Genomic DNA, 14,109 nt, shown 5'->3' on the forward strand with positions numbered 1-14,109 from the left:
CCGTTTTCAGTCCCCACTACTTGGGCTCTAAGCCTACTCCATGTATAGGTTTCGAAATATTATTTTCGTCCTGTCTCAAGTAGTAGGCATATTCAAGAAAAATATCATCTACAGCTTCCACTCTAGAGCCCCAAATGTAGTTTTTCTTTTGAGGGGGGGGGGGCTGTCAGCAAGAGTTAAAGATTCTTCTAGTACAGATGGAGGAAGGAGGAAAAACTGCAAAAAACGATATTTTGCATCAAATTCAAAGGTAAATTTTTCTTTATGATGTGCATTCAAATAAGTGTTTTAAGGCTTGGGATAGGATCAGACCGATCGATCTTTAAGCGAATTTAAGCAGAGATATAATCATAAAAAAAGAGGTACAGGATCTAGACCATTGACCATTTCTGATCTTATGAATCAATGTAGTCTCCGTGCAATTTTTTGTCTATTTTATCAGTTAATAAGCCATACAACTATCCACTATCTAATTATCAATGCTAAGGACGCATCGGCAGGTAAAGCCATATTCTGGTAGCATACGATATACTTCTGGGGGTACAATCTCACGGTGAGAAGGGTTAGACAGCAGTATTTTGCCGAACCCCAGGACAAGGTCACCCAAGCGGAGTTCCAAACTTTGGAGTTCAAGGGTTGCTAGGGCATCGTGGTACAAAATGTCTCTATTACTCAGGATGATCCTGGTTGTCCGTTTTCGAACTTACTCCAGTTCCTGCATTAAATAGTTGGTTCTTAATACTAACGGGCCCCAGACGGGGCAGGCGTATTCAAGTATGGGGCGTACGTAGCACAGGTATGCCCGTAGAAGACTGTGGGCGTTGCACCCGAAGCGACGCATTTTTGAAAGGGTTTGCAGAGATGCTTTTGCTTTACAGGTCGCACTATTAATGAGGGTAGTAAAGGTACAATCACGTGAGAAAATGACACCTAGTATTTTCCACCTCACTCACAACAGGGAAAGGAACTTCAGGTGGGACGAAATCTCTCTTTGGCGGGTTCAGTCTAATTATTTTTGACTTAACAGAGTTAATAGTCAATTTCGTATCAGAGCACTGTGAACTTAGTAGATCGAAAGTGATTTCGGGGAATTGTTTGGTTTCTATCAAGTTTCTATAAAAAGGACTAATTTGAGCTCTGATGTGTAATTAATCAATTCGAAATAAAATGCGAACTAAATATTTGTCAACGCAATTTTTTTTTCAGGCGATGTGAAATCCGATAGTAGAAGCAAAATTTGACTTTGAATATCTCGAAGCAACATTCGAATGCCATACTAATCACTCGTATTATTGCGTCATTGCAAAAAAATGCCATCACCCGTAGTGTTTGTCTGTTCAGGTAGAATCTCCTCCTTTCCGCTACATTACTAGCTTGTGTCACAGCAGGTTATTTTTGCCAAGTACGAGGTTTTTATAATTGAGCAGAAAACGCAAAAACGGGAAATTCAAATCCCAAGACACAAAACGAGTACACATAAAATGACGATATCCTAATATAATGAATAAAAATTTTATCCATGATAAACAGTACTATTACACGTTTTCAATAACAGCTTAGAAACAAAGAAACTTTGTCCCACGACAGAAAAAAAGATGGCACTCCTTGCAAAGCAAAAAGTGGCATTTTTTCCGGTGACACAATAAAGTGACACTTCAGGCGATGACGCAAAAACAATGATAATATGCTCTAGTGATAGAATGTTATAGAGCTTTAATAGAACATTTTAATTGAGATTAAATATAAACGACATAAATACGTGATTTCTTTGCAAAAAATAATAAAGATATATCATCAAATTATTTCGTTGGAGTCAGAAAGAGAGAACCAATTAACTAATTGTTATATAATGGTGACTTGATTGCCACTATAATGCATTCAAATTAAACTGCCACCCGATCCCTGCCGCCTAATATTGAAAAAAAGCCTTTTTAGATAGGGTTAACCGTCATAACGTGTATCCTCAAACCGGGGTATCAAAATCTAGGTAAACAATTAAATTCGCCTCGCCCAATTATTTCCTCTGCTACTCCAGATATTGCAACACTTTTGCTTAAAATTATTAATTTTTAGACACTTAAAATATGCTTTATGCCCAAAGCCCGCCCTTTTCCCATTGAAACTTGGTATTTGGGTCATATATCTACTCCATATTCCTTCCGTCTAATATCGACATGATTTTTGCCTTAAGAACATGCAAATTAGAGTGAAAACAAAATTTGATGATCTATTTTTTTTTTCAGAACCTACGTGGATCCCCAGGGACCTTTATCATCTTCGACTGACTATCCCGGGATCTCCAAAACCACTTTCCCAGGAAAACTGGAAACCCTATACCACAGCACTCTAAACTAAGCAGGTTGTATCGATTGATAAGCATTCGGTTTCATTATTTCTTCTTGTTCTCAAGATATTTGGTGGTCTTTGGCTCTCCCGGAACACTTCATATTTCTTTTTTTTGCTTGTGGAAACAGTCAGAAATTGGAGACTTAAATATAAAGAATATACAATTTTAGGCGTATTTTGGAGCCCACCCCCCAGAAAAAACTTGTACCAAATAAGTGAGCGTTAGAATTAAAATTAGACCTAATGTTGGAAGATTTTGCTACAGCAAATTCACTGGAATTCCTCAGAAATAAAGAAACAACACTAAGACATTACAATAGAAAAACTGAAATTACAATAGATAAAGGTAAGATTAACCAACAAAATATTTTTGTCAACACAACACCGTCATCCTAAAATACATAATTTCCAAACCTTTCAAATGCGCTGAACAAAATGGCTATCTAAAAATTTTGATTAGATGTGTTTTGGGAATTGATGGGCGCGGGGGAGGGGGATAATTGCCCTCCAATCACCTTTGATAATTACAAAATGCCCCAAAAAATGGGTTGACAACTTGAAATTCATTTAGCAGGTTTTGCTTCCTTTAAGATTTAGGTTATGTAACATAATATTCTTTTGAATCACCAACAAAGTATATACTTCATTCTCACACCAATCGACACTGCTTCTAAAAAAAAACTTAATCTATATACCAAATGAAATTACAATAGATAGAGGTAAGATTAACACACCTTTTAACCAGCAAAACATTTTTGTCAATTAATTTCTTTAATTCTGCATATTTATTATGAAGATGCTCTCATTGTATTTTATTGGGACACATAAGAAAAATCCTCTGGCTCCATAAGGAAATCACAGGGAATCAAATGCTGGATTCCCCCAAATATGAGTTCATACCCCAAAAACAGACATGCGAAAAAGTGATTTTCGAAAAGGGAGAAAGTGTTACTTACAAAAAGCACTGGATATAGAAATTACCTTTCAAATGAGCCCTTAAACACCTCCGTGCAATATTTCAATGCCCCGCTAGCAGAAAAAAAAAGAAAAAAAGGAGACATCACTGCTTCCCATGCGAAAAAAGTAATTTTCATTGTTGCTCAAGATTGGGGAATATAATTCTCCTTCGAGGGGTTTTTGGCTACAAAAATTTCAATGGTGCAGTTTTCATTTTTGGTCCTACACAATTTTCGAGGGTTTCAGGCTACTTTTTGAAATTCCCATAAACTTCTTTTCACGATGAAATTTTACCATTAAGATTAATCGAAATAATAGTTGCCATCAATAATCAGATTCATATGACGATTCTTCCTGACTTGAATTTTTTTTTTTTTTTCAAAATGCTTAATCAGATACAGATGGCGGTTCTTCCTGACTTTTTTTTAAAAACATGTTATTAAATTTTCGGTTACTCTGATCTAGAATTTGTTCTATACTATGTTTGACGCCGCAACCTTGTCACGACTTAATTGAAACCCGAAAAGTTACCTTTTTAGCACAAATTTCATAACTGTGCCAGTTGAGGTAGGATCCCTCCCCCTGCGTATAAGTTGTTTTTATATATTTATTCCACCAAAACCACTTCTGAGCATTCGATCATGTGTGGTTTGACACGACGTTTCGTTTCCCCCCTTCCCCACGGCTGGTACCGACTACTGTACCGACAGTTTTCTCTTGACGAGCTCCATGCGATTTTTCTACCAAACTACCATCAGAGGTATAAATTCAAGTATTTGCCAGCAGTACCACAACTGGTTGCATAAGCCTGATGATCTATTGCCACTGTTGCCACCATTCTTGCTAGATGCACGATGGGTGTTAACCTACTTTCCGAGGCTCTTTCTATATTATTAACTTAAAGAACTTTTTCCACAAGACAATTTTTTCAAAGAAAAGTAAAGAGCTACATTAAGCCAAGAATGAGCAAAAATAAAAGATAAAAGAGCAAAAATAAAAAATAAAATAAAAGAATGAGCAAATCTTACAAGCGTAAAACTACCACAAATCAAAATGTATCTATTAATACGTATAATGGAGGGGGGGTTCGCGCCCTCGCTCTTTACGCTAAATTTTTTTAGTACTTTCAAAAGAGTTATATATTCTAATTAAACGGCATTTGTGATTCAGGGGTCATTCTTCAAATTGGAACAAAATGCGAACTTTAGCGTGAAGAGCGAGATATTGACGAGGAGGCAAACCCCCTGATATCCATAATAATTTCTGTTTGTTTTAAGTTTTAATGTTACTCCTTACTTTCAGTGAAAAAAACCTTGATTTTTTTTATTTATTACTTAACAGGGGCTAAGTTGAAAAAAGCAACGTATGTCAACATCAGCAAAAAATAAGCGTAAAAATATTTTAAATATAAAATATTTAGTTGATGAAGCCATAGAAGTGCAGAATATGCAACCACGCCTGAAGTTTGAATGTTTTTTTTTTCTTTAAATAAATAGGAATATTTTATATTTTACAAGCAAATTTGAACGTAAACAGTAAACACTATTTAAATACAACCCTAATAAAGGCTAAGTAATCAAGGACACACTACAAAAGGGTAAGAATGACGTATCGTTCTAAGATAAAAACAACCATTAGTAATTAACAGCCAAAACTTAACAGCCAAAGTACGGTCGTATTTTACAACATCTACTGATCTAGGAATTCTGCTTTCGTTTTTAGGCTAATTTTTGTGCTAGGAATTTCGATCTAATAGCATGCCATGTTTCCTAGTTCAAAATATTTGCCGAGAAAATTTGACCTTTTCTGGGAAAAAACCGGCACGTCGTTTACGCCGTCTAAGTTCGCTCTTGGAATCTAGCGGCAGTCCATCAGTCCATCCCTAAATATCTATCAATAGACCTGTCCATAAATTATGGAATGCCTTTGATATTTACTTTAATCTTTAAGAAGAATTACAATTCATTGTGCTTAAAATTTTAAATAATATCAGGCTACCTGTAATTCAATAATGTGATTGCTTTTCTTCAATAAATGACCAGATTTTTTTTTTAAATAGCATTTAACTGAATTAAAACAGAATATCAATGTAATTTTTTTAGTATTTCTTAGCTCAATTTCACAACTATTTATGATTCTTCTTGAAAACCACATCCAAATCGAGAATAGCGGAATAGTATGTTAACTATTTTTAGGCGTGTCAAAAGAAGCTTCAACGCCATCTTAAAGAAGTCTAAAGGCTTTATTATAGATACTAAACCACGCAGTTGCAAGTTCAGTGTTAGTTCTGGAAGCCATTACAGAATTTTTTTTCAAATTTAGTTGATAAACCAGATTTAAACAGTTATTAGGCCTTTTATATTGACACTTTTGATTTTCAAACTGATTTAATCTCTATTCGCAATAAATTTTAGTTTTTTATTTTGATTCACAATCTGACACTCAGATTCTCTTTTGAATTGTAAAACCGACAACCCTATTTCAGACAAGGTTGTCGGATTGTCGTATTGAAGGAAAAAACTCAAAGACCAATGAGATGTATACAGTCTGCGTTACTCTAGAAGATAAAATTTATTTCCTAGGAAATTATACATCAGCTTTCTTTATTTTTCGGCTTTTGCCTTTAATATTTGATTTCATTTTTCTTGATAGTCCCAAAGGATATACGAGATCTGATTTTCTTTATGGGGGGGGGAGAGGTTAGAATTATAATTGGGCAACATTCCAAACATATTTTATGAATTATTAAATAAAAATGGGAAATAATGTATGCATTGGATCAACGACACTTCTTGTTTCCGTGTTGACCTCAAGTCACTTTGTACTGCAGGGAATTGCTAGCAGTAGTAGTGTGCCAGAATATGTCACGCTGCTCAGCCATTCGCACCATGTTACAATTCAAATGCTATATGACAAACTAGGAAGGATCTTATTTTACTGAGGAAGCATCGACATTTTCTTTGTGTGGGTGTGTATGGGGTGGGGGGTAGGTAGTTACAAATGGCAACATTTCAAACATATTTTCTGAATTATCAAATAAAAGTGGGAAATAATGTATGCATTGGATCAAATACACTTCTTGACTACTATGGTCCGTGTGTCGGCCCTGCAGTGTCTTGCTACAGCTGAGTAGGAGCCCTGGGTTCCGTATTACAAAATGAAAAATAAAATCCCATCTTTTCAACCACTCAAATATTACACCAAAATTTGATTTCTTTACACTATCGGATTGCGGGGATTTCTTACAGTTTGGATCGTAAAGTTTGCTTTTCTTTTTATAATCCAAAACTGACAAAGCAAGAATCCGAATTAGTGAAACAAATATTATTCATAGTAATAAATCATTTATTATTTTCGCCCCAAAAGTACTGTATCGTTCTCGTTGCTATAAAACACAAAAGACTACACAAGGACTACAACGTTAACTACGAAACACAAGGGACTACAACGTTAAGTGCAAAAACACAAGGGACTACAACGTTAATTACAAAAACACAGGAGACTACAACGTTAAGCTCTTTCACAATTTATAAAGCATACAAGTAATGAAATTTTACTATGATACACCATTTTCGAATGAAAGCAATACCAAATAATTGTTAAAAAAATTGACTTTTGGAAAGCATTCTCAGATATGTTGTCCTCTATTCTCATCGAAAACTGATAAATTCACATTTGAATGTCCACAAAAATTTCCCTTGTAACCTTCTATATCTAAATTATTGTTTCCTCACATTTTCACAGCTCAGGGGGAAAATCCTGCTGCAACTGCCTTTTTTCATATTTTGTCAAAATTCACAGAGGTTCTCAAAATTATTTTTCCTGTACCATACAGGTTTTCAGAATCATATTTTTTTCAAAACCAGGTTTCCGGGTTTCCACGATTACACATAAGTTATAACTGTAACTTAGAAATAAATGTTCCACTTGCAAATATAACCTGACGTCCCTATTAGAGACATTGAGGTAGCTTAGGGCCACCTGTGGACAGTAACTACCACCTCCTCGACAGGAAACTCATTATCCCTTAGGACAATGTCCAAAGGCAATTGTAAAGATTTTGTTCTGACAAATTACACTAGTTTCTTTATGGAAATAACTAAGAAACCTAATAATATTAAATAAATGAAATAAATAAGAAATAAATAATCCTTTCAAAAAATAAGCTGTAAATTCGGGATTGAATCAAATTTACTCCAATATGTGATTAATAAGTCATTCCAGGAGCCTAATATTTTCAGCCTTTTCGCCATTATAATTATATATTTCTGCGATTGGTCATTTTTCACAAACACAGACAAGATATCACAAAACTATTTTGCTTTGTTATGCTGTAATGATAAGAAAAATATAGTTTTTTAAATAAACATTATTGTTACTTATGAGTTAAGCAGTAGATACGTCTTCCAAACTAAGAATTATTTATCCACCATCATTTGTTCGTTACTACTATTTATATTTTTTCGAGTATCCTTAAATAGCCAAACCAATATTTAGGAATTCTATAGTTGAGAATAAATTGTTCTTTATCGAGGATTGAAAATGTAACTACTTGGTTTAACTTCCTAAAACGACTCATTTATTATCCCCCAGTTCAAGCTTAGTTTATGACATCTAATCTTACTAAACATAGTTACCCTCAGATAAAGAAAAAAAAATTATATTTTCGACGACATCTCGCTAAACAAATCAATCTAGATATTGATTACAACACGACAACACCCAGTTTTACTGCCTGAGACATTGGATTCAAAAATATATGCATAAACATATATAAACTATAGTTTCTGCGATTGGTCATTTTTCACAACCAAGAGAAGAAATCACAAAACTACTTTGCTTTGTTATACTGTAATAATAAGAAAAAATAGTTTTGCAAATAAACATTATTGTTACTTATAAGTTAAGCAGTAGATAGGCTTTCCAGACTAAGCATTATTTATCCTCCATCATTTGTTCGTTACTACTATTTATATTTTTTCGAGTACCCTTAAATGACCAAACCAATATTTTACGAATTTCTATAGTTGAGATTAAATTGTTCTTTGTCGAGAATTAAAATTCTATTAAATCGATTTAACTTCCTAACACGGCTCATTTATTAGCCCTTAGTTCGAGCTTAGTTTATACTGAAAGGCATCTAATCTCATTGAACATAGTTACCCTCAGATAAAGAAAAATTGAATTTAAGAGAAAAATTAAAAATTAAAAGAAAAAAAAATTCGACGACATCTCGCTAAACACATCAATCTAGACATTGGTTATAACACGACAAAACCCAGTTTTACTGCCTAAGATATTGGATTAAAAAATATATGCATAAACAGTTAAGGAACACGAAAACTTACTTGCACTTTCGGTCTGCCAAAAACTGAGGGGACGGTTACATCAGGTCTGGTCCTAGAGACAATAATGTCTGGGGCTTGTCGTGGACCTCTCGTTAAGGACGATGATCTTGAATGACCCATTGATCGGCTTAGCATCGGTTCAGCTGGACTCTGATACGGCTGTCTAGAAAATAAATTAAATCAATGCTGAATTTACAATAAGATCTAGAAACCCCTTAAACGCTTTTACAAGAATAAATTTTGCACCCCATCCCCATCCCCTACATTTCCATGAATTGACACCACTGTCTTGACCACACAATTAAGGAGTCTGACGAGAATAGAAACTCAAATCCTGTCGTACGGAGGAGAATCAGGAATGCCTAGTCAATGCTTTAGTATTGGTCACAATATTGTCTGTTCTCTCTTATTTCAGCTTAGGGCCTCTAGTGTTTGTTTTTTGATTTTTGAAACTTTAATCAAATAAGGACTGCTATAGTCACGTCAGAGCTGCTATGGTCAATGACCAAGAAAGGTTTCCCGTAACGAAGATATTGGCAATGAGATTACGAATGCTAAGCTTTATGTTCTAATAACTGTGAGGAAAAAGGAGCGGCCAAATAAACAGATTAGACTACGCATTTTAGGAGCCTGACTAGAAACCTAAATCTAGTCATAAGGCGGGCAATCACAAATGCCAACTAGATGCTCAAAACTGGCCGCAATAGTGTCTGTCCATTTTTTTCAACTGAGGAGCTCAAATGTTTGTTTTTTTAAGTACCAAGGATAGTGAAAATGAAATCAAATTGTTTGGATTGGTGAAGTGGAAATCTACACGACCATATACATCTTAGTAGAATAGGAAAAATTACAAATTTAGAATGAAATGGACTTCATTGTGTAAGTTATGGCGTTTTTGATTGAAGTTGGTGCCAAATTTAGAAAAGAGCATGTGAAAAACAAGTCAAAAACAAGCTAAAAACATACGGTAGGTGCAGCTTTCCTTTGTAGGCGTATTTGTCTTTGGGATGAAACAAATTGTTAAGTGTTAATAAAATTTTACGAATGTACAGCGTTATCAAATTTAGCTATTTTGTTCTGCTTATTTATTTTATCGTTTCAACGTGGTAACGCGGAAGAAAATGTGACACTTCCCTTAAAAGCTTCATGTATTATAGTAATAATTGATCACGTAGTGAAATTAATGTGAAAATTAGAAGAACTTGAAATCAATTAGAAAGGAATTCTTTGATAAGAATGAAGTTATAAGACTAATTTCAGGATTAAAACACTAATTTATATGTTGATACTGTAGCTAGTCTACAAGGGATTAAACTTTTTATCATTTAACCAGAAAAGACCCTTTACTTAGGGGTATGTTTTTAGTTTTACAAGATAGTTGTTTTTGTCACTAATATGGTTAAAGACTGAACTTTAAAGAAACTAATACACCATTATGACAAAAATACAGAATTTTGTAATTAAATGATTTACTTGAATGTACTGGCTATTTGCTTTAAGCTTTACCAAGTATTCCAACAGGATATCTCCCAGAAATTTTATTTTTAAATAGGAAATGAATGCAAGCTCTGTTTGACACATGATACAATGGAAAAAACGTACAATCGTAAAAACCGTAACAAAAATGAATATAAAAAAAACTTATATATTTTGTTTTTGTTTTTGTGTGTAAAACACAGTTTTGTACCCCCCCCCCCCCTTCTAAAAAGAATCCTGAATGCGGCCCTCGCTATCATATCATTAAGGCCTATCTCAGTTGCACCAAACGATAGACTTTTCTTCAGAATAGAAAAGAGAATTTGAATTGATATACTTGTTTGAGGACAATAAATATGACAGTGCACCACTGAAGTGCTATTATCATCATTAGTTCCATCACTAATCCAACTGATCATAGCAATAATAAAATAAGGAGAAGGTACTGTCTGCTATTTTAGCAGAAATATGTACTTCTTAAAAGTATCGGAGCATTTCAATGCTAAACGAAGTGTTTTCAAATATTTAAATTTTTTGTCGGTATACACCAAAGAAAAGAAAAAACAAGTAAGAAAAAAAGAAAAGTAAGACAATGGGATTTAGAGACTAAATCCCAAAAATATTTATGAGGGCCAAACCTTTCCTGTTCTTTATGAATGACCCTTTACTCAAAGATATGCTTCAAATAAATATAATTATTTTTAATCGTCATTAGGAAAGAAAAAATCAAGTCCCCAAGAGCATCATAGTTACAGCAGTACCTGAAACCTAGAAAAGAACGAACAAAATGCGTTTAAAAAAAAAAAACAAAAAAAAAAACAACTGGCAAAGAAACAAAAATACAATTTCTACCTGATTCAGGAATGGTATAACCAAATGAAGTAAGCATTGACCGTCCATTTAAAACAGTCAATGCGATATACACTAAGTAAACAATTCACAAATTGTTTGACTCCACCAAAATTGCAGAATCTCGGCTCGTTGATAACTCATCAGAAACTACTGCTGCACTGCCATCTATAGCCAAAGTACACGTGAAAGAGTTTTTTTGAACGGAAATTAAAAGTTATCGTGCTCCTTTTAAATAACAAAAGAGACTATGCTGCAAGAAAGCATCAGTATTTTGTAACGCAAATAAAAATTTTCGGCCCGGGCAGGGCCCGAATTCTTTAGAGCGATAAGTTTGAAATGAGGAACCGCTTTAGAAAGATTGAAAAGGCATATCTATAGTTTACAAGTTTTAGACATTATCCAAAAAAGTCAATTTCTGCCATTTACAGCTACTACTCCTGCTACTAACAACTCAATGCAGCACTAAGCCACCCGACGCCAACACAGCTACGCACGCTCCTCCTCTATCCCAAATGCTGTGTAAATTGTTAGGCTATAATTTCCTCGAGGGGCGTCACTCCTCAAGGTCATCCTGCAGTGGTGTTCGCAGTCACGGTTCTGGTTAGGCAAACTCGTGAAAGGTCCATAATGACGCCACTATCAGGCTGCACAAGCAGGATTTCCTTTCGGGGATAGGGACGGAGGAAGGAAATTATGACGGAGCAGAGATTCCAAACCATCTCACACAAGGGAACAGCTCTAACCTTTTATACACAGCCTCTGCTCGCCAGGGAAAAAGTGCCAACGGCATCCACTTTTCCTGGGCGGTCACCCATCCAAGTACTGACCAGGCCCAACATTGTATGAATCTCTGAGATAGCCAATTGGACCAGAATTTTAGAAAAGCTTTATAAATACCCTCCGGTTTTAGAGGCCATACTGCATAGATGCCGCATGGGTTACAAAACATATAAATAGTCAATACTAAATGAATAGCTATTATCTAAAACGTATGTTGTATTACCAACGGCTGTACTGTGCTTCGACGGTTTTTCCGTCACTTCATCAAATTGGTCAAAAAATAGAAAATACAGAAAAATACATATACGGGCGAAAATAGTTAAAAATTAAAAAAAAGTAGTTGAATCATACAAAATATTAAAAGGACCATTCAAAACATGAAAAAGGAGAGGAAAAGCGAAGAAAAGCACAAAAAACAACAAGTAAATTAGTTAGTTGGATGTTTTATTAATTTTCTTCCATAATATACAGGACAAAAGTTTTTTCGAGTCTATATGTCAAGCAGCGAATGAGGGACATAATAGAGACGGGCTGAGAAACAGCCTTGGGTGGGCGGAGTCTGGGTGGGTAGTATCTTTCGGGAAGTACGTATTTTGAAAGGCAATTGGCGAATAAAACATCTACCAATACCAACTAGCTGTATGTTTTACACTTTAAAATTCTTTCAGTTAACCACAAGTTAAACTTTAATGTAATGAGTGGGGATGTGAGGGGGTGGTAGGCTACCATCAGGATCTTTTGTTCGGGGTTTTTAGACTTCACTTCTAGCAGGTAATTTCTGTTTTGACATTTTCTGTCGCTCTTTACTTTCAACTGAAAAACTTGTTTTTTTTTTTTTTTTATCCCAATAAAGTCGATAGCAAAATAGACTCATGCATGTATTTGATTTTCTACCACTACTAGTGCTTCAAGGGATATTTACATAGGTATTCGCAAACGCTTTATCTAATCTCACGGAAAAAAATACATACAAAAAAAAGTCAGGGAAATTTATGATCAATTATTCATATAAACAAATCGAGCTGTAGCCAGCGTTGCTAAGTGGTAAAATTGTACCGTTTTTGGTAGAGTTTAGAAGTCCTAGTACAATGCGGTACATAATGCAAATTTTTTTGCACAACACAAATTTTTCTGTATATTTTGGTATTACTTACTCTTTTCTGAGTCGGATAACTGTATAAGTTTAAGCGTATCGAAAATTTTAAACCTGCTTTTCAGATGGTACAAATTAAGCTCTTGCTGTGCAATTTTAGTAGAAAACTATGGTATGGTTAATTTTAAAGCGTTGGCAATACTGGCTGTTCTTCGACATAATTCTAATGATGTAGATTTTCCTATTTCAATCGACATCTAGGAAAAAAAAACACTAAAAATTTATTTTGGTCGCAGCCAAATTTCCTTAATAATTTTTTTTCAACGAGCCAAATTAGAAATTATGAGGATCACCATTCGCGCTTGTTAGAAGAAAAACTAATTGACTTTCTCATTAAAATTTTCTTATCAAATACTAAATGAATTCATTTAGTATTTGATAAGAAAATTTTAATGAGAAAGTCAATTAGTTTTTCTTCTAACAAGCGCGAATGGTGATCCTCATAATTTCTAATTGAGATTGTTTGTTTTCTTCTTTTTAAATAGTTGGTTAAAATTGACGGACCAAAAAATTATTGTTGTTTCATACAAATGACTTACCTTCCACTTTCATTATCAGATTGAGAGGCATGAACTAAATCCTTAACACTATCTCGATTTCTACCACGCACCGAAGCAACCGGAGCATTAGATGGCGGGCTTTGTCTTTCACCTAAACTACTTCTTCTTTGATGGCGAACTGGTGCACGGTTCCTAGATGGCTCTCGGCTTCTATCTACTATATTTGGCGCAGTTCTCGCTGGTGTAGGCGGAGATGGCGTTAGTGTTTGATTTCGTGATACTTGGGGTACAGGCATTGCCACGCTACGTTGTTGTGGTAGTACGTCAGGGGGTGGTGGGTTTATGACTATAGGTGTGGCGTCTGAAATTAGTTGATCTATCAATAAAAGCTGACATTAAATATTATAAAATAATACCAGCTAAACAATTGATTGATAAACTGTTCAGGTACGCACACATGAATTTTCGAGGGCTTTGCCGGGCGCAAGAAATTCACATAAACAAAAATCCCAGAAATAAGCAAATTTTTAGCGGATAACATACAAGAAGTCTTATGAAAAATATTAAAAATCCAACACTTCTGTCACAAAAATTGCTAGGCATGATATGTCAATATCCAAGTAAACCACTAAGAACACGAAATAACACTATGACCACACATAAAAGAGATAGAGATACCTAATATTGTTTTTTAACT

General features: G+C 34.7%; 1 protein-coding gene across 4 annotated transcripts in view; it reads right to left on the reverse strand.

Annotated features, from left to right (window-relative positions):
* LOC136034357 (katanin p80 WD40 repeat-containing subunit B1-like) overlaps positions 1-14,109 on the reverse strand; it is a 202,235-nt gene that overhangs the window by 69,642 nt on the left and 118,484 nt on the right. For all 4 annotated transcript variants that reach the window (XM_065715489.1, XM_065715488.1, XM_065715491.1 and 1 more), the window contains 2 exons: positions 13,452-13,773; positions 8,652-8,814 (listed from right to left, as the gene is read on the reverse strand). In XM_065715489.1, the coding sequence (XP_065571561.1) occupies positions 8,652-8,814; positions 13,452-13,773 (485 nt within the window). The remainder of the gene's footprint in view (positions 1-8,651; positions 8,815-13,451; positions 13,774-14,109) is intronic.

This window comes from Artemia franciscana, chromosome 13, assembly GCF_032884065.1.
Source record: "Artemia franciscana chromosome 13, ASM3288406v1, whole genome shotgun sequence".
Lineage (NCBI taxonomy): Eukaryota > Metazoa > Arthropoda > Branchiopoda > Anostraca > Artemiidae > Artemia > Artemia franciscana.